Genomic DNA, 18,339 nt, shown 5'->3' on the forward strand with positions numbered 1-18,339 from the left:
CATGGCATCCATCAGAATTTTCCTCCTCAAAATCCAGAACATGCCAGACTGAGCAGCACCAAAACTCAAGTTCAGGGGTTTTCAGCTTGCAGGAAGAATGAGCAAGATCTACAAGAAGTTCAAAGAGAAGTCACTGAGAAAACCAGTGGAAAACATCTAGATTAAGTAATTTATCAGGGGTCTGTGCCTCCTTTGTCAGACCATGTTCCAGGAATGAAAAGTGGCTCCACTAAGAGTATTTAAGAGCAGTTACAGCACGGATACCTTCGAGAAAGCATATGGTGGGCAAAAATTAGGGTGTATAAACACAAGCATTAAACCATTTCTCTGTGTACTTCAGGTTTGAAATCAGGAGTTCATTCTTGTGCTGAATTCCCATCTCAAAATGCTTGTGGAAGATGCTGACTCCTTTGCTGTAAGAATTATCCCCTGAGGTCCCTAAAATTACAGGCTAACGCAATGCCATTTAAATCCTTCACCTTATCAACAACAGGGCTGGCTGGCCCCTGGGCACTTAAACTGGTCTAAAATCCCAGGTGGCCCCTTGGCTACACCAGCCCTCACAGCCTCTCACTGCCTTCTTTGAGACAGCCCAGACACTTTGTCATTAGCAACCTTGAAGCCCATTTCAGAAGTAAATGAGCTCCCTGGATCTTCCAAAACAATTAACACTTTCCTCAAGGTAACAAAAAAGAATAAAAATAAAACCTCACCAAAAAATTTGCAGTTCTTAATAAGATCAGCCCTTAAAAAAAAAAAATAAAATCAAAGCTTGGAAAATAAAAGCTGACTGATCCTTTAATCACAGAACTTTCCTGTATTTATGGAAATTTCTGGTCTGGCACAAGAACATCTGCTCCTTTAGTGGGTGTTATAAAAATCACTTCTATACTCCGATGATGCTGAAAGCAAGAGGCCTGGTTTAGTGGTAATTGAGCAGAGAAAAACATTTTCCATGACTTTGAAACCCAAATCTTAGTTCTCACTGGGGTTAGTGCTTCACCTCTCCACTGTACATGGTCATCTAGGGTCACTGAGTTTTGCACTGCTGCAACCACTGTCAGAGCTTGACCTGGCGGTGACAACGCTGCTGTTCCAGCTCATCCAAACCCTGCATGGAAGTCAGGCCAATAAAACCTGGAGGTCTGTACCCAACAGGAAAACAACCCCATCTGTAATGACCACAGCAGTATGGCTCTTCTCTCCTCCTTACAGGATCATTTTGTTTCCTGGGTTTTCCTGACACTGGTTACCTTGCAATTTATCCAAGTGCTTAAAACCAAGCTCAAGATAATCTGTTTTAAACACCTCACCAGTTACTTGTGTTTAGAACAATCACCACAGGCTATCACAGATGTACAATGAGACTTTCGAGCCAGAACTAATTATCCTTTGCAAATTTGATGGCCCAGAACAGTCTCCCATCACCGAAACTCATTCAACGGCAGATCATTGATGCCAGGAAGGTGTAACACAGGAAAGTCTCCTTTTAAACTTGTCCTTCAGTTCTTTTCCTATACATCTATTTAGGGATGGGCTCAAGGGATCTTTTTTGTGAAGGAGTGAATGGCTTCACGAGGCAACAGTGTTCATTATCAAACTCATTAAACAATACAAATCCAGGACTGCTGCAATACACCACCCCAAACACCACCTCCCAACATTAACTCTAAGAAACCTGATCAATACTTTATCCTGAAAAGGAAAATAAGAAAAAGCCCTGAACAGGGTGAGGGTGCCAGACTGACTCACATAATCCCTTTACAGAATTATCCAGAGCACTCACTTCGCTCAGTATCTGAGAGATAACAGGATTAACTTCATGTTCAACATCATTTCAGCCTAATAATTGCAGAATCACTCCTACGGCTGTAATGTCATTGATTCAGCAGGGGATTCCCATCATACTCCCACCAGTCCCAGCCTTGAAAGCCCCTTTATTAGCGTCAGCATCTTAAATTAATCACTTGGAGAGATTTTCCTTTCTTCTCCCAAAGCAAAATGTAACTTAACCCTGGCAGCTCACAATGCTTGGGCAGAACAAACTCCTGCCTTCCCAGCAGGAAGGGACCCTGTTTACTTTCCTAATCACCACTTCAACTTCCAAGACTTAATATTAAGACAAAAGGCCTGGAGGGGGGGGGAGGGCAGGTTTTTCATTGTCTTGGTTGAATTTCAACAAAAATCATGGCAGAGGCTGGTTATAGACCTCTCAAAGATCGAAGTCCAGCTTCAGATCCCTGCCTAACTCTGCCTTCCTGGGGAGAGGGGGTGGATCTGCTCTCTGAGAGCAGAGCTACGGCCAGCCTCCAGGAGTGATTTTCGTTTCCAAGCCATGACTTGCTGCTCACCTTGCCTTGGAAATGAGTCCCTTAGTGCAGCAGGACTGGGAAAGGGAAAGCACACAAACCAAACGGTACACAGAGCTGCTTCTGACCCCATGTGGGAACAGAGCACAGGAACAGGGACATGTTTTTATAGGGGATTTTTTCATGAAGTGCAGAACACTATTACATTCTACCTTTCATGTGCAGCAGGAGGCTATGCTACACCAATTAGGCCAGTGTTATGCTGGCACTAAGCCTGACATGGTGCCAAATCAGACCCCACTGCACTGCCTACAAAAGCCAATGTCCACAGCTACTGCCGGGCTGCACCCTTATGCTTGTCTCTTTCACCCTCCTCAAAAAGGGGAGGGAGGGAAATCTCCTACCCAAATGCAATTCACACAATTATAGAATGGTTTGAAGGGACCTTAAAATTCATCTAATTTCACCCCCTGTCATGGTCCACTAGACCAGGTTGCTCCAAGCCCCATCCACCCTGGCCTTGAACACTTGCAGGGATGGAGCAGTCACAGCTTCTCTGGGCAAACTCTGCCAGGGCCTCACCACCCTCACAGGGAAGAATTTCCTCCCAATATCTCACCTAACCCTGCCCTCTGGCAGTGGGAAGCCATTCCCCCTTGTCCCAAATCCCTCTCCAGCTCTCCTGCAGCCCCCCTTGGGCTGGTCCCGCGCGCCCTCTGGCGGCCAGAACGCAGCTCGACGGCCCCTCGCGCTCCTCGGTGGCTCCGGGGCCGAACCTCGGACATGGAGTGTCCATAGACGGGAAACGACCCTGAAGAAGGGTCTGGAGCACCAGGAGCGGCTGAGGGAGCTGGAGTGCTCAGCCTGGAGAAAAGGAGGGTCGGGGGGACCTTTTCAATCTCTCCAACTCCCTGACAGGAGGGTGCAGCCAGGTGGGGGGGTCGGGCTCTGCTCACAGGGAACAAGGGACAGGACAGAAGGAAAGAGCCTCAAGTTGTGCCAGGGAAGGTGTAGATTGGATTTTGGGGAAAATTCTTCATCAAAGGGGTGTCAGTCCCTGACACAGGCTGCCCAGGGCAGTGATGGAGTCCCCATCCCTGCAGGGATTTAAAAGCCCTGGGGACAAGGGTTAGTAGTGGCCTTGGGAGTGCTGGGGGAATGGCTAGACTTGAGTATCTTAGTGGGCTTTTCCAACTTTAAGGATTCTGTGATTCTATGGTAATGAATGATTCTATGGTAATGAAGCTGAGTTACACCAGTGTACAAAGCTCTACCTTACCGAGCCTTAAGACTAGCTCTAATAGGCACCAGGATCCATGGCAGAGCCTGAATCCGCAAAGCTCAGCTCAGAACCTGCATAGCCTGAGCACCCTCAGGCTGAGCAGATCTGTACATGGGAATTTAGCAACTCCTGTAAATGTTATTCTTCATGTGCAAGAGAATACAAATTTATCATAACCCAGATAGTAAATCCTTTTGAAATCTTCAAATCTCTGCTTCACAAAATGATACAAACCCCAGCCGGGTTGAAGAGCCACGCTCTCCCTAAGTCACGGTTATCCACTCATCCCATCACAGCTGGATGGGTCCAACCTGTAAAAAAGCCACCTCGTATCTCTGGTTCCTTGTTTCTTTCAGGAGACAAAAAGACACCTTCAGCAATCAGAGACAGGGCTCCTTTCCAAGACAAAGGACAACCAAGCAGATAAAGTGGTGATGTCAGCAGTGACAACATACAAGTGTTCACACTGGGACTGCAGCTCAGGACCACCCTGAGGGCCTGGGAGTAGCTTTGTCCAGCCAACAGCTCAGGTAACACTATTTACAGCTCACAAAGGAAGCAACACAATGAGAACATTCAGTATTTTGTTTTTAAAAGGCCAGGTTTGCCACTCAGCCCGGACACATTGGTGCTGTGTGAAGAAACAGTAATAACCCCCCCACCACCACCACCTTCATTTATACTAAACCTGCTTGCCTCTGGCTCCAGGCAGGCTCCTCTTCTACTCCCAACCCCAATAAAATCAGCTTCTAAAATCCCTGGACAAAATTTACAGGCAATGTTCCAGGAGCAAGGTGAATTTAAGGTCCAAGAAGTTAAAAATGAAAATTAGAAATTGGAAATCTACTGCCCTACTTATTGAGCCACAGGAACTCCACAATCACTGTTTCAGAGCGAGTCGTCTTGAATTACCCGGAGGATTGTAGGATGTTCTACAAGGTCTTATCTGTTCACACGAGGTATAAAATTGTTCAATTTCATCATGAAGCACTTCAGTGAACGCGACATTTCTCACTCAACATCAACCCTTGCCACTATGTTGCTCCAACATGCCTGGGGGTCAAAGCATCTCCATCCCAGCACATGCACAGCTGATCCAGGAAAACACAAAACCAGCAGAATTAACGTCTGCTTTCCCCCAGGCAGAGATATGGGTACAAACTGCAAGACCACATACCACAACAGCTTCAAAAGTCACTTGAAATGGGTGTCACAGCATTACAAGGTCTCTAGCAGGTCAGCAAATAATCTCTGTAAAACACTTGGCTCGTAGCACAGGAGGGAAAGGCAGCAAGAGTTCAGACACCTCCTCAAGTTGTTCAGGAGGGAAATTATTGGGTATTCATTTTCAGAAATGCCATACTAGCAAGATGGATGGCTAAGCTGAATCATTTGCAAATACAGCGGGCAGAAAAACAGCACTGACATGCTATCCAGTGCCCCAAGCACCCTGACAGCACTCAAGACATTAATTACACTAAGAACTAGAACAAATTTAAGAACAAAAAGCTGTCAGGATAATGCCCCGAAGTATTTTGCTAACTTGTCAAGTGCACTGGACTTATTTACAGTAATGCTTTCAGGTAGGTAAGGAAATGCTCTATGCTGCACCTTGTTTAAAAGTCAAATGCTCTCCGCTGAGATCAGTTCCACCCTCTGGTAACCTGCCTAAGGAACAGCAGGAATTTGCCTTTCTGCCTGCTTGCAAATTAGCACACGTCAACCGTAATTAAAGATTTGATCTCAGGCACTTTAGCCACTTTGGTTCTTCTGCAGTATTGCAAAGAGCTGCACACACAACGGCTGCACACACAACATGCAAGATCTGAGGGGAATCACAGCATCTGTGTCTTCCTAGAAGAAAAACCCATTCTTTTGTTCTGGAACAGGCATTATGAAGAGATTTCCATTGGCTACTTAGCAGCAACTGCTCTTCTCCAGCAGACAGCAAAGCCGGTGACAGGAAAGCTCCCAAACGCACAGTGCTCTGACTGCACATCAAACCCAGCACACACTGCTGGCACTGACTGCCAGTTCCAGCAGTCTGGCTTAACCTGAGACCTTAGAGCCCCTTCCACTGTCTAAAGGGACTGCAGGAGAGCCAGAGAGGGACTGGGGACAAGAGCCTGGAGTGACAGAACAAGAGGGAGTCGCTTCCCACTGCCAGAGGGATGGGATATTGGGAATCCCCATGAGGGTGCGGAGGGGCCCTGGCACATGTTGCCCAGAGGAGCTGTGACTGCCCCATCCCTGAAAGTGTTCAAGGCCAGGCTGGACAGGGCTTGAAGAAACCTGGTCTAGTGGAAGGTGTCCCTGCCCATGGCAGGGGGTGGAATGGGATGCGCTTTCAGTCCCCCCCAACCCAGACCATTTCATGATTTTATAATGGTTCCGAATCTCTGAGCATCTGAAGGTACAGCTTTGATTTTTGGAGATAAAGATTGGAATCAGGCAGCCAGCCATGCATCCTGCTGGGAAAAAGGTACTCACATGTTCAGCCTTTTCTTCCACTCAGATTGTATCTGGAGCCCAAGTCTCCAGAAGTAGCAGACTCATATCACACTGGTTTCTTTCTGAGGCATGTAACCCAGGAGTCAGCTTAGATGCTAACACAAATTACTTCTTTGTTTGCACAAACGTGAAGGACTTGAAGAGTATTTCCTATTTGTAGTAGGAGAAGAATTGGAAAAAAGTAGCATAGCAGGAGAGAAAGGGATGAAAGTCAAAGGGGATGAAAGCCAGCATGCAATAAAGCAGTAGCTGCAGAAGATTCTTACACTTAAGACCCATAAACTTAGTATTTCAAGAGCTTTCTAAACAAGTAGCTTTGGGTAACAGCCTATGTGTGCAAAGGCGACTTCACTAGTTTCCCCAAATGTTTCACAGTTGTCGCATGGAGATTTAGACCTTTTAGGAACTTAAAGGCTCATATCCCAATACCTGTAGAGGAAGTGTGTAAGCATAGGCAGAAACTGTCAACAGAGCACAAAGTACAGGAGGTCAAAGGACCCAACAGCAAACACTTTCCATGAAAAGGCATTCCATGCTCCCTCTGAACCTGTTCATTAATGATTGCTCATTACTGGGCAAGTGAACTGCAGGTCTGCCCCCACGTTAGGTCGATCCAACATGGAAGCAGAGCCTTCAAGGAGCCATGGGCATAAGGTAAGACTTGCCCTGCCAAGTACAAAGCTTCCACTTCAATATTTTGCTTTTTAAATCTCACAGACTTACAGACAAATGAAATACTAGATAGAACACAATCCCTTGACAAAAAAGAAAGGCCCAAACCTAGCTCACATCATGGTAAGGTGGGTGAGTGGTCTTTGGGAGGGGGTCTGGGCAGCGACAGCACAGCCTGTAGACGGAACAGCAAAAACATATTCCAAAAATAGTGTGATCCTTCACCCGCACCACAGGAAGGATCTGAAGAGAGGGAAGGTGTACCAGAGACATTTCCCTTCAACAGATTTCTTGCGTAGGTGGGACCTTGACAAAGCTTGGCCTAGCAGCATGTGTATATTTAGATTTCATTTATTCCCCTCCCTAACTGCCATCCTCCCACCGGTCCCGGACCTGCCGGCTCCCTGGGGGCAGCGCTGTCCCTCCAGCAGGAGCCACACAGGGCTGCCCCAATGTAACACCAGCACCACCTCTCAGCTGCTCACAGAACAGTGCAGGTTCCCCAACTTCAGAACTTCCTCCATCTTCAAGTCACTGCAACCTGAGCACTCTGTACATTTCTAAGGCCAATGCCAGTGACACAGGCACAGCCTACAAGGAAGGAATTCAGTTTCAAGTGCAGCATTAGTGGCAAACAAAGCCACTTGAGGGTGCCCTGACTATGACACTGCCCGCCCCCCCCCCACCAGTTACTGCAGAGAGCTGATGTAAAATCACAGAATCCCAGAATGGTTTGGGTTGGAAGGGACCTTAAAGCTCATCCAATTCCACCCCATGCCATGGGCAGGGACACCTTCCACTAGACCAGATTGCTCCAAGCCCAATCCAAATTGGCCTGGAACACTTCCAGCAATGGGGCAGCCACAGCTTCAATGGGAAATCTATTCCACTCCATCACGTCCCTCACAGGGAAGAATTTCTTCCTAACGTCCAATCCAAACCCACCCTCCTTCAGTTTAAGGCCACATGTGGCAACAGTCACTTGCTCAAGGCCGTGCCCCAAGGTTTGCCAGTAGCCTCTGTGTCTTCTTCTCTATAGTTAAACAACTCAGGGTAGGGTTACGAGCAAATTTTAAGCTGCATACCTGTTCTAAAATACCATGTACAGACAAGCTCTGAAACTTCACTGCAGCTGCATGGAGAACTGGCTTCCACTCATCCTCAGGGATGAGCATGAATTAAAATCTGAAGACAAAAGCAAATTTCATTTTTAATTAGCCAGGGCAGTCAGCCAAGGAAGGTTCCCCCACCCACAGCTAGTGAAGCCCTCAGCTCAAAAGGATTTATGCTTCCCTGTGCATTCCCAGTGGCCATTCCAAGCACACCAGCTCAAACAAGCACCAGCCATGCAGCACTGTGAGTGAACCAGGGAAGGACAGCAATGCATCCAAAGCGCCAGGCCTGGAAGGAACAAAGGGCACGGACTTGGACTTCTGCTCAGCTTCATCTTACCTCATCTCTGGGATCAACCCAGGAGTCCTGAGCTTAGCAGCACTTGGAGAATCAATATCCTTAAAAGCAAAGGAATTTTAAGGAAATTATAATAAAAGATCCATCTGTTTATTCTGTCTTTAATATAGGGCTCTTGACTCCCAGCACTAAGGAGGTAACACATAAAGCTTCACAACCAGCCACGGGGGTGTCTGTCCATGCAAAGATCCAGTACGGATACTCTAACCTAAACTGACACTGCTTGAGTTGTTCAGAGGGAAAGGGGAGGTAACTTTACTTCAGCTGGCAAAACGCAAACAGAACATACAGCTTTTCACACCCCAGGCCACCAGCACTGCTCAAATCAGGGGCTCTCAGAAACCTCCACAGGCTCCAGCCATGTGTCTGACTGATCAGCCCAAAAACTGGGGCTCAACTGCACGAAAAAAGGGACACAAAGGTTTATGATGTGAACACAGCTGGCTGATGGCAGTCCCAGCACAGGCTGAATCCTGGTGAATAAGCAGAGCACAATGACCACAGAATCACAGAATGGTTTGGGATGGAAAGGACCTTGAATATCTTGTTCCATACACTGCTGTGGGCAGGGACACCTTTGACTAGACCAGGCTGCTCAGAGCCTCAGTCAACATGGCCTTGATGTTGTTCAAAGCCATCCCAGTAATTCAAGCTTTACAGATCGAAAAATGGCCCTGCTGTGCTGTGCTCTTTCCCAGGACTGACTAGGAGCTGTCACTTCCACAGCCACTGCTCCAGCCTCAGCTGCCAGTGCCATACTCACATCACCATTCACCTCCTCCAGAAGTCATTTGGAATTAGTTTGCTACAAGCAAATCAGAAGGGAAAGCAATCACCACAGATTAAATGTGCACCTTACAGCCTGACAATGAGAGGGCACAGCAGTTTTTGCCACCAGGACTACAAGCACATTATGTTTTTATGCAGGAACTCTTGGCTCACAGATGGTCCAACCAGGCCTCAGGGCTCCAACACACCAGCTCTGTACGAAGCCAAAAACTGGCCTTCATCTGCCTTACCAAGCACGCTGCCCTGCTGACAAGTACACTCATTCCTGAATTTTTCAGGATAGCATCACCTGACTGCATAGAATAACCTAGAAATAGTATTTATGAGTTAGAAGTCACCAACTGAAATATCACAGTCCAGAAGATGTGAGGTCAATATGCTGCAATGGTTTCCCACATTGCAGGCAAGAGCCTTCATGCAAATCTCATGTCAATGGTAGGAGAAAAATGGGCATTTAACTCCTTTCTTGTAGCCATTTTAGGCAAACAGATGGAAAAGCTATTCAAGACAATCTCTAAGCCAGAAATCTCTGAGTTTTAGTTACAACCATATCCTTGCATCAGTTAAATCTACCAGCGATGAACTGGCCTGCTTCAGGGCAAACAGTACACACTGCCTAAAGTAAGAGATTTAAATTTTAATTTTAAAAAAAATAATTTAAAAAAAATCCTGTATCTTCTGCAAGACAGAGCAGCCTAAAGGAATAAATACAGAATGACAAGTCAGGAGCAACCAGGAGCTGATCCTCCTTTATGCTTTGCCATGTGCCTTGTTCAAACCAGCTCATTTCTTCTGGCCTCTTCCCTATTAAGAAAGGGGATGTCACTTGTTTTCAAGAGCTTGGGATAGCCAAGATACTCGTATTCCAGGTTTGACAGATGGGAGATTCCAAAGAATATCTTCCAGATGTACAGAGTTTCAATCAGATCTGGTCCACACCACAATACAAGTGCATCTGACGCATCTGCCAAACTACATTATTTTCTAATCACCTTGTACACTTGAAATGAAGACATCAAGTTTAAAGTAATCAGGTTCTTTATGATGCCTAACCAAGGAGGACAGGTCAGATCCATAATCTGTGGCAAGATATCTAAGACTGTACTCACCAGCGTTCTCTTCCATTCTTCTTTCACACTAGTGTCCAGAGCAATTCCTACAAAAACAGGAAACAAAGTCAACACGCAAATTAAAATTCCAAGTGTGAAAAAAGCTCAAATTTAGTTTCATTTCTCCATCAGCTCTTCTCAGCCTACACAAAAACAGCGAAGCCTAGAGCAGAAATCCTGCCCCAAACTAGGAAGAGTGTGGCCTTGTCACCCCTCTTTGAAGACATCAGAAGACTCTAAGCACACATACACCGTGATGGAAAGAAAAGAGAAACAAAATTAAGGTGCCATAATTACAAAGCAGCAATATTTGTTCCCAGGGAAAACATTCCCCATCTGCCTCTTCAGGAAGGGATGTGTCTGCTGTAAAAGGCTACTGCTTATCTAGCAAAGGCAGCATAGCACATGCACAGGAAGTATTTCAGATGTCACACAGCATCAAGGCACTTCTGAACACGGGGTGGGGGGAGAAGACAAAAAAAATAAGGAACCAGGATTTTAGTAGCAAAGCCAGTTTTTCTCTGGAGAAAGTTCTGAAATGAGGTGCAAGGGGAACTAAGTTTTGGGAAATCACATCTTGATTTTGACAGATTCCGTAGGACAGTAAAAACAGGCTCAGTAATTTAGAAAGAGGGAGGTTCTGCCCTCAAAATCTTGCAGTTCAAACTTAAGACAACCTCAACTGGACATGTCAGCAGAACAGCATGGGGTGACTGGGGAAGAACTACAAAATAAGATTGCTCCAGTGCCAAGGAGTCAAAGCCAGCCTTTATCCACAGCCCACTTCAGCCTAACTTCTTCCCCGTAAAGCCCAGGCCTACTCATATCCTCACTCCCAGCAGCAAAGCACAGTTTGGTGGCTTTAATTCAACATCAGATCAGCTGATCATCCTCATGTGACAACTTGCTGACTCTGCTGCATGTGCTCAGCTTGTTCAAGAGCACTGGAGCATCCCAGGGCTGCAGTGTCAGCGGAGACAACCGCAGCACACCATCCATGGAAGCTCTGCCCAGTGGGGCTTTTCAGATTTGCTTTGCTCAGCTGCGTGGGGAAAATGCTTCTTTGGATCAGACAACCATGCTCCAGGCTAGTTCTCTCTGCTGCAGCTCGAATTCCATTGCAGTGATGTTCTTGGAATGGGAGGTGAGGGAGACCTCACCTGGAGAATGGCAACAAAGCCAGGTTTAATGGCAACAGAGCCATTAAACCCTCAAAACTTCATTAGTGATCAAAGCTTTATAAACAGCTTAGAAGAGAGAACAAGAATCTGCACAGGCTTCTGGGCAGCAAGTGAGCCAGTCAAGAACATTGGAAGGTCTTGATTTTGGAGGCAGATGGCTGTGAGTCGCTTAGGAAACATCCTGAGAGTCCCTACAGCCTAATCCATTAACACTGTTAAAATACAGCTTTCACATGCATTTTGGATGCATGGTTTGGTGCATCCATGTGCCTCATCAAGGACTCTATTTGTGAGAACTTGAACGAATGAGTGAACTGCAGAATCATTTAGACTGGAAAAACCCTCTAAGATGATTGAGTCTGACCATTAACACAGCACTGCCAAGGCAACCACTAACCCATGTCCCCAAGTGCCACATCCACAAGTTTTCAAACGTTTCTAGGAATGGCGAGTCCAACACTGCTCTAAGCAGACTGTGCCAAGGCTTGACCACCCTTTTGGTGAAGAAGTTCTCTCTGATATTGAACCTAAACCTCTCCTGGCACAACTTCAGGCTGTTTCCTCTTGTCCTGTGCCTTGCTCCCTGGGAGCAGAGCCTGACCCTCATCTGGCTCCAATCTCCTGTCAGGGAATGCTCCCCACTGGAGGTGGTAGAGCCACCATCCCTGCCTGCCCTTTCATCAAACTCTTCTGGGAAGGGAAAGCAGAAGGGAAACAGAAACAGCCACCTCAAAGCCTACTTGAACCTCAGCACAGAAGACAGCAGTACTCCCACTCCCCCAGAGCCACCAGGGAATTGGGTTTAAGTTGGCTTTCAAGGGCACTCCTGCACAGGCTGTGCTGAGCTTTGCATACTGCAAGGGGCACAGTTGTGCCTGGAATACTAATCCTGGCAGTCCATTGCTGCTGGACACTCACCGTGCACACTAGAGACATCTGTCAACTCCTGACAGCGTGGCTGGAAGCACCTCAGTCTGTGCTGGGAGGATATTTCTGAGCAGAACACTAAATCCACAATATCTGGTTATTAAGAGAACAAACATAACTGGGGGAACTGGGGAGAAAAAGGTGATGCTAGGGTAGAGGAAGAAGGAGCAAAGTCTGCACTCCTGCAGCATTGCCACAGGGCGCCAAAGCAGGAGCACACAGCTCTGCCTGAACGAAGAAACAGGCACTTCCCACCAAAGAAATGGATTAAGCACTGCAGATCCTGCTGCCAGTATTAACTAGGACTGGCTAATTGGAAAGCTGTATTCAGGAATGGGTGCTTTGAGATAACCTGCCCCACAGAACAGAAATTTACTTTTATCCCCTCCTGTCACAGGTTTCCCAGATACCTAATCCTGAGAAAATTCGGATTTTTCATTTCCTCTAGCATGACATGCCACAGCTCCTCTGAATATTCATGTCCTCTGAGTGCTCCCACATTCCCTGGGTCTGACAGCTGTGTGAAATTCCTGTGTTTCCAGAGAGCCCTGTTGTCGGCACAGCTCAGCAACTTTCAGCGCTCAGGACACTCCCCTGCCCCTCCACTACTCTGGCAATCACAGCAGCAGAACCATGGTCTTTGTCTGCCTCAAGACTTCAAACACTTTACAGTATTTTCCCCAGCTCTTTGTACCACTTTAAGAATATATTCCTGTTCCATTGACCCGGCTCTGAACTCCTGGCAGCAAGGTGATGGCTTTTTTCCAGCTAAGCAGCTAATCCACACACAATAGAAAATGACTGCTTCACAGCCATGCTGGAGCATTTTCCACAGTTTTCCACTCTATTTCTTCAGTCTTAACACACTCCCTGCTGCACAGGGAATTTTGTCTTTTGCAGCTCTGCCTATGTGCTCAGCGCTGTTACATCCTCCCACAGCAACACAAACTGGCCCAATTCCAGATCTTGGACCTCTTCCCATGCCTTCCCACCCATTCCTAGCACCAGCACCAATCCAGCCGCTCTGGGAACAGTCAAAGCTGACCCAGATGCACACCAAGCATGTCCAGAGGAGGGGGCTGGGAAAGACAGGACCTCAACAGCCCCAGCTCAAACCACCACGAAGCTGCACATCAAGGTGGCACTGTTTTTTCCAGCCTTGGGCAATCCACATCCATGAGCTTTACTGATTATGAGCTTCCTCCCTTCCTCACATTCTTATTTTCAGCAATCCTTACCCAGACCTCTGGAGCGTTAAGCATTCAGCTTCCTTCAGAGTGAAGCTCATTAGCTGGATCCCTCTGTCCTCCCCACTCATCTCCTCCAGTAACACGAACAGCTTCCTTCAAAAGACTATGGCATGCTTCCAGAAGTCCAGCTAAAACCTAAGCCAATGTTGGTTGTTTTTCCCAACTAAACTAGAAAACTGACAACTCTTCCAAGTAGAAGTGGCACATTACTTCTCCACAGTGGCTGCCAACAGGCTTGCCTTAGGCATGGAAAGGCAGTTTCCCTGCTGGCTCAGCTCTAAATCACCATTCCAGAGAGGGACACGACAGTAGCTGGGCAGCTACTACAGGGCTTTTAGTGTAATGAGACACAAAAGCCAAGGCTGTCTTGGAAAAAAAAAACATGTAGGGGAGAGAAAGGATGTTCTTATAACAGTTTGGAACTACATCCATCAGCTGGAGGGAAAGGGAAGGGTTAACATACACCCATAGCTTGAGGAACATGGTCCTGCATTAATACAGACTATGACCCATGAAATTAAACAAGCTCACCTGACAACTCCCAGATGATTATTCATTTTGACCTAATACAGTCCTAGTAACAGCCAATGAACAAGCATTTATATTATATCATATCATCTCATCATATCATATCATCTCATCATATCATATCATCTCATATTTTATCATATCATATCATATTATATCATATTATATCATATCATATCATATCATCGTATCATATTATATCATCGTATCATATTATATCATCATATCATATTATATTATCACTCATTATGCCTCTTCAGCCCTTTGTTTTGCACCACTTTAAAAAATGACATTACTACAGCAGCACCCAGAAGGCCAAATCCCCAGACGGTTCCCACTGGGACAGATGACAAGAGCCCAGCAAGGGGTTAATGCTGCCCCACAAGAGCTCACCATTGTAACAAGAAAAAGTAGACACCAGGAGTAAGGCCAGCTGGTAGATGGAGGTCAGGCACAGAGATGCTTACTCTTCATCACATAGAGAATGTCCTGAGTCTTCCTCCCTGGTTTGTCAAACTCCACTCGAATGGTTGATCCAAGTCATCAGGACTCTCCCCAGCTGCAAATATTTCTCAAGGGCCAGACTCACAAACCCTCCCCGACTGCCCCAGGGATCTGACTGCCCATGCCTTTTTATAAATGCAATTTCAAAAATAAAATCAACATTTTATCCTCTCACCAATCAATTAATTACTCCTTCCAGGAAGACAGATGAGCAGATTTTTTTTTGACAAGCTGAGACAAATCCATCTAATGCTATGGGTCTTTTTGCCATAAAGACCCATCAGGTCCTCAGGGGAAGGGCTAAAGAAACTAATTTTATCTGCCAGCAGTGAGATTAAGAGCATGATAAACAATATTAAAATTCTGTTCTACAAAGCAGAATAACTCAACAGCACCAAACTGTTCTCCCAAGGGACAGATTACAGCACAGGTGCACAACTGGAGTTTAAATATTACAAAGGAAATTCTTAAAAAATCTGAACAGATCAACCATGCCAAATGCTCTAGTACAGACTACAAGACAAGGTGTAAAGGTATAATAATTAACCCCCTGCTGGACAGAATGGTAAAAAGGCGAAGAGATGCAACAGCCCTTTTTCAGGTCAGTGGATGCCAAAAAGCTCATCTGTTCCTCTGATTTCATTTAAAAACAAATGAGCTCCACCTAAAAATCTTGGTTTGCTCACGTCCTTCAGTTATATGGTTTGAACATCATCTGCTGGTTTCTGCAGATTGCTGGAACTGCAAATGCTCATTTCAAAATCCTCAGAGCAGCCTTGGTTGACCCAGTTTGTTCTGCACAAATAACACACTGAGCAGTGGAGAGGTCAATTGGAGGGAAATCAGAATATTCCCCCTCAATAAAACCACAAAGATTAAACCCAGTTGTTCTGCAGCCTAATCTGGCAACATGTCAATTAACAGGGTGCACTAGTAATTAACAGTCCAACAGTTTCCTTCTCTTTCCAAGGATCCCAACACTTTAGGCATTTCTGCACTTGTTGGGAAGCAATAGCTTGGAGCAGCTGGTTAGCACAACGAATGGGTTTATGTGGAAAAAGTGAAAAAAATCAGACAATAGTATAACAACTCTATGTGCAATTTAAATAGAAAACTGGAATAACCAGGATTGAAAACCTCAATACAGTTGATATTACAGTCAATGAGACCAGTGGCTTTTTGTCACAGATTTAACATTTGATAACTGGCTCCCCATGCAAACAGCAAATGTTTTCCAGCAGCTCAGTAGCTGCCTGTGGGTGGCACAGTAATATAACATTACCAGAGAGGAACTGGAAAGGGAGGGGAGATGAATCCTCTGGGGCTGCACCACAGGGAAGGTGAGTGGCTTTTTCCAACACCTGCACAAAGTAAACCTTAAAAATACTCACGGGCATGCTTGTGTAGAACACTGGAGTGGGACTGCAGACCCCCCCATTGCTGCTGCTCTGCTACTGACCAGCAAAGAATCTCTGATTACCTGGGGACAGTGCTTAGTGCAGCCATCTTTAAGGTTCCTTCTGATCCAGGCTATTCCATTATTCTATGATCTCTGTCAGCCAGTGGAAAAAAACTGGCTCCCCACAAAAATTAACAGGCCTGAAACCCCCCCATAACAAACCCCCCTGATCTCGTGGAGCTCAGCACAGCCCTTCCACATCACAGCTCTTTCAGCTTAGTCTGACATGAAAACTAGACTGGAGAAACAGCTCAACCCGGAAGCTTCCTCAAGAGAGCAGTTCCAGGGCACCAAGTGAGGAGCTGGCAGGCACAGCAACCTGCACTGGAACCCCAAAATACCCCCATGCAGAAGGCAATGAAAGCTGTGGTTCCACAGGCTGAGCTCCCTCCTCTCCACTGGCACCAGAGACCTCATGGAGCAGCTGACCCTAGCCAAAACCAGCTTGGTGCAGAAACAGCTGGTTTGAACCCAGCTCAGTTTGTCACATGGGCCACAACCAGTTGTTGAAGAATAAGGAAATAGAGTGAATACACAGGACCTGTTCAGCAGCTACAGCACTTTTGGGTGTTTACACAGCTGCAGCCCCAAACAGGGCTCCACAGTCTGTCCTCACAGCCAAGGGCTAGGACTGGGTTTTGGAAGGCATTGAGTCTGGCTTTCCAGCACCAAACAGGCTCAAAAAATCTGATGTGAATATAGATCCTGCTCACTCCTCTATTCCTTTTCCCACTGCAAACACCACAGGGAGGGTACCACTCTTATCTCTCCATGCTGTTTGAGCCAGGTCGATCGATCACCAGGCTGTGACTACCTATCCTACATAATCTCAGAATATCTGTCACAACCAAGATTGTTTACTCATATTTACAAGATTATTTGAGTTCTTTGGTACAAAACGATACTTAAATTCCTCCGATATACCTAGAAGCAAAGACCTGAAACACCAAGAGATCCCAAAGCCCCTGGTTTTGAAATAAGCAGGACTTCGCTGATGATAACCCAAGGGCAGGCACTACCCAGGAATTCCAGTTCAACCAGTTCCACGCTTTCTACCCCTCATTCCTCCCACCTTCTTGGAACAACAGACAACAACAAAACCCTGCCCAAATCTATACCGGAATAAACAGTTCATTGTGAAGAAAAGCCACCTGCTCCCCCCACACAGTTAAAAGCATTTCCAAATTCCAGCTCTCCCTCAGCAAGCACAGATGGACACACCAGGCACGCAGACACCCGCTTCGCTTCTAGCACAGCCTTTGTGCTGCTGAGACACAAAGCCCAATGGCAGAGGCTGCCTCCACCAGAGCTGTTTTGTTAAGGGATCACGACATAAACCAGCAATACTCCAGCCACAAAAACAGCTCAGACTCGCTCCTAGCCCAATTAAATTGCAATCTGCTAAAACACACAGGCACTCTCTGGCTTTTGGAGATCACATCCCTCTGCTGGCAGATCACATCCTGAGATCTGACGGATGCATCACCTGCCCCACATGCCCCCAAGATGATTAAATTTAACATGCAATGGCTCAGTCATCACCAGAGATTTTCACTTTCCTGCACACCCTGCTCGCATTCAGGGCAATACTACAGGAAGGAAATAACCCCTTTGCAAAAGAAGTGCCCTGAAAGTAGACAATAAAACACTAAAATGCAGCCTGAATTCTGCCTTGCTCACTCCTGCAGGACCTGCCCTGTAATCCCTCAAGTGTGCTGGCATTCAGGGTAGCCTTGGATTTGCAGCAGGAACAGGGCTGTTCTAGGCAAATGGAGGCCTGGCCACCAGAGACTCACTCAGATACTGCCACTGAATACTCAGTCAGATACTGCCTTTGCCAAGACAAAATCAGTGCAAGAGGCTGCTCCTGCAGCACACACTGAGCCTAACACTCTCATCTCCTTCCCTGCTCCCCTGCTTGTGGTTTCTGTGCTGTTTAGCAAGTCTGGCCATCTGCAGAACGCTTCCATTAGGAACTGGCTATCCACAAGACTGATTCCTGCTGTGGTTAATCATTGCCCCAGCAGACCTAAGGCAGATCTGGGGTCCCACAGCTCCCTGTCCCTGCAGGAGCTGTGGGCTGGCACAGCCCTCCTTATCCACACAGCTCTGCCCTGGTGCCACCCTCTCCCTCTTGACACCCCAAGGATAAGGGGAAGAGTTTCTGAGGACAGTGATCACATTGCCCAAAATCAATTCTCCCAGTCTCCTCAAGTGTACTGGGATCTCTATCCACAAGATTAATTCATCCTATCAGAACAGCTCAGGAACTGCTTCTGCCATCTTTTGGCTTTCAGCTTAGCCTTCTTTAAAAAAAAAAAAAAAAAAAAAAAAAATCCAAATCTGAT

The 18,339-nt window shown here is 46.4% G+C and overlaps 2 protein-coding genes across 5 annotated transcripts in view; both read right to left on the reverse strand.

The window, feature by feature from the left end:
- Positions 1–18,339, reverse strand: part of PHACTR4 (phosphatase and actin regulator 4) — a 59,827-nt gene that overhangs the window by 31,950 nt on the left and 9,538 nt on the right. For 3 of the 4 annotated variants that reach the window (XM_085081519.1, XM_085081521.1, XM_085081520.1), the window contains exon 2: positions 10,143–10,189. In XM_085081519.1, the coding sequence (XP_084937645.1) occupies positions 10,143–10,158 (16 nt within the window). In that variant the 5' untranslated portion in view covers positions 10,159–10,189. Of the gene's footprint in view, positions 1–7,859; positions 7,960–8,226; positions 8,286–10,142; positions 10,190–18,339 lie in introns of those variants that run through there. The other variant, XM_085081522.1, reaches the window with a different exon arrangement.
- Positions 1–18,339, reverse strand: part of SESN2 (sestrin 2) — a 70,829-nt gene that overhangs the window by 29,820 nt on the left and 22,670 nt on the right. The gene's annotated exons all lie outside the window — the stretch shown is intronic.

This window comes from Lichenostomus cassidix, chromosome 23, assembly GCF_008360975.1.
Source record: "Lichenostomus cassidix isolate B80296 chromosome 23, HeHo_3.0, whole genome shotgun sequence".
NCBI lineage: Eukaryota > Metazoa > Chordata > Aves > Passeriformes > Meliphagidae > Lichenostomus > Lichenostomus cassidix.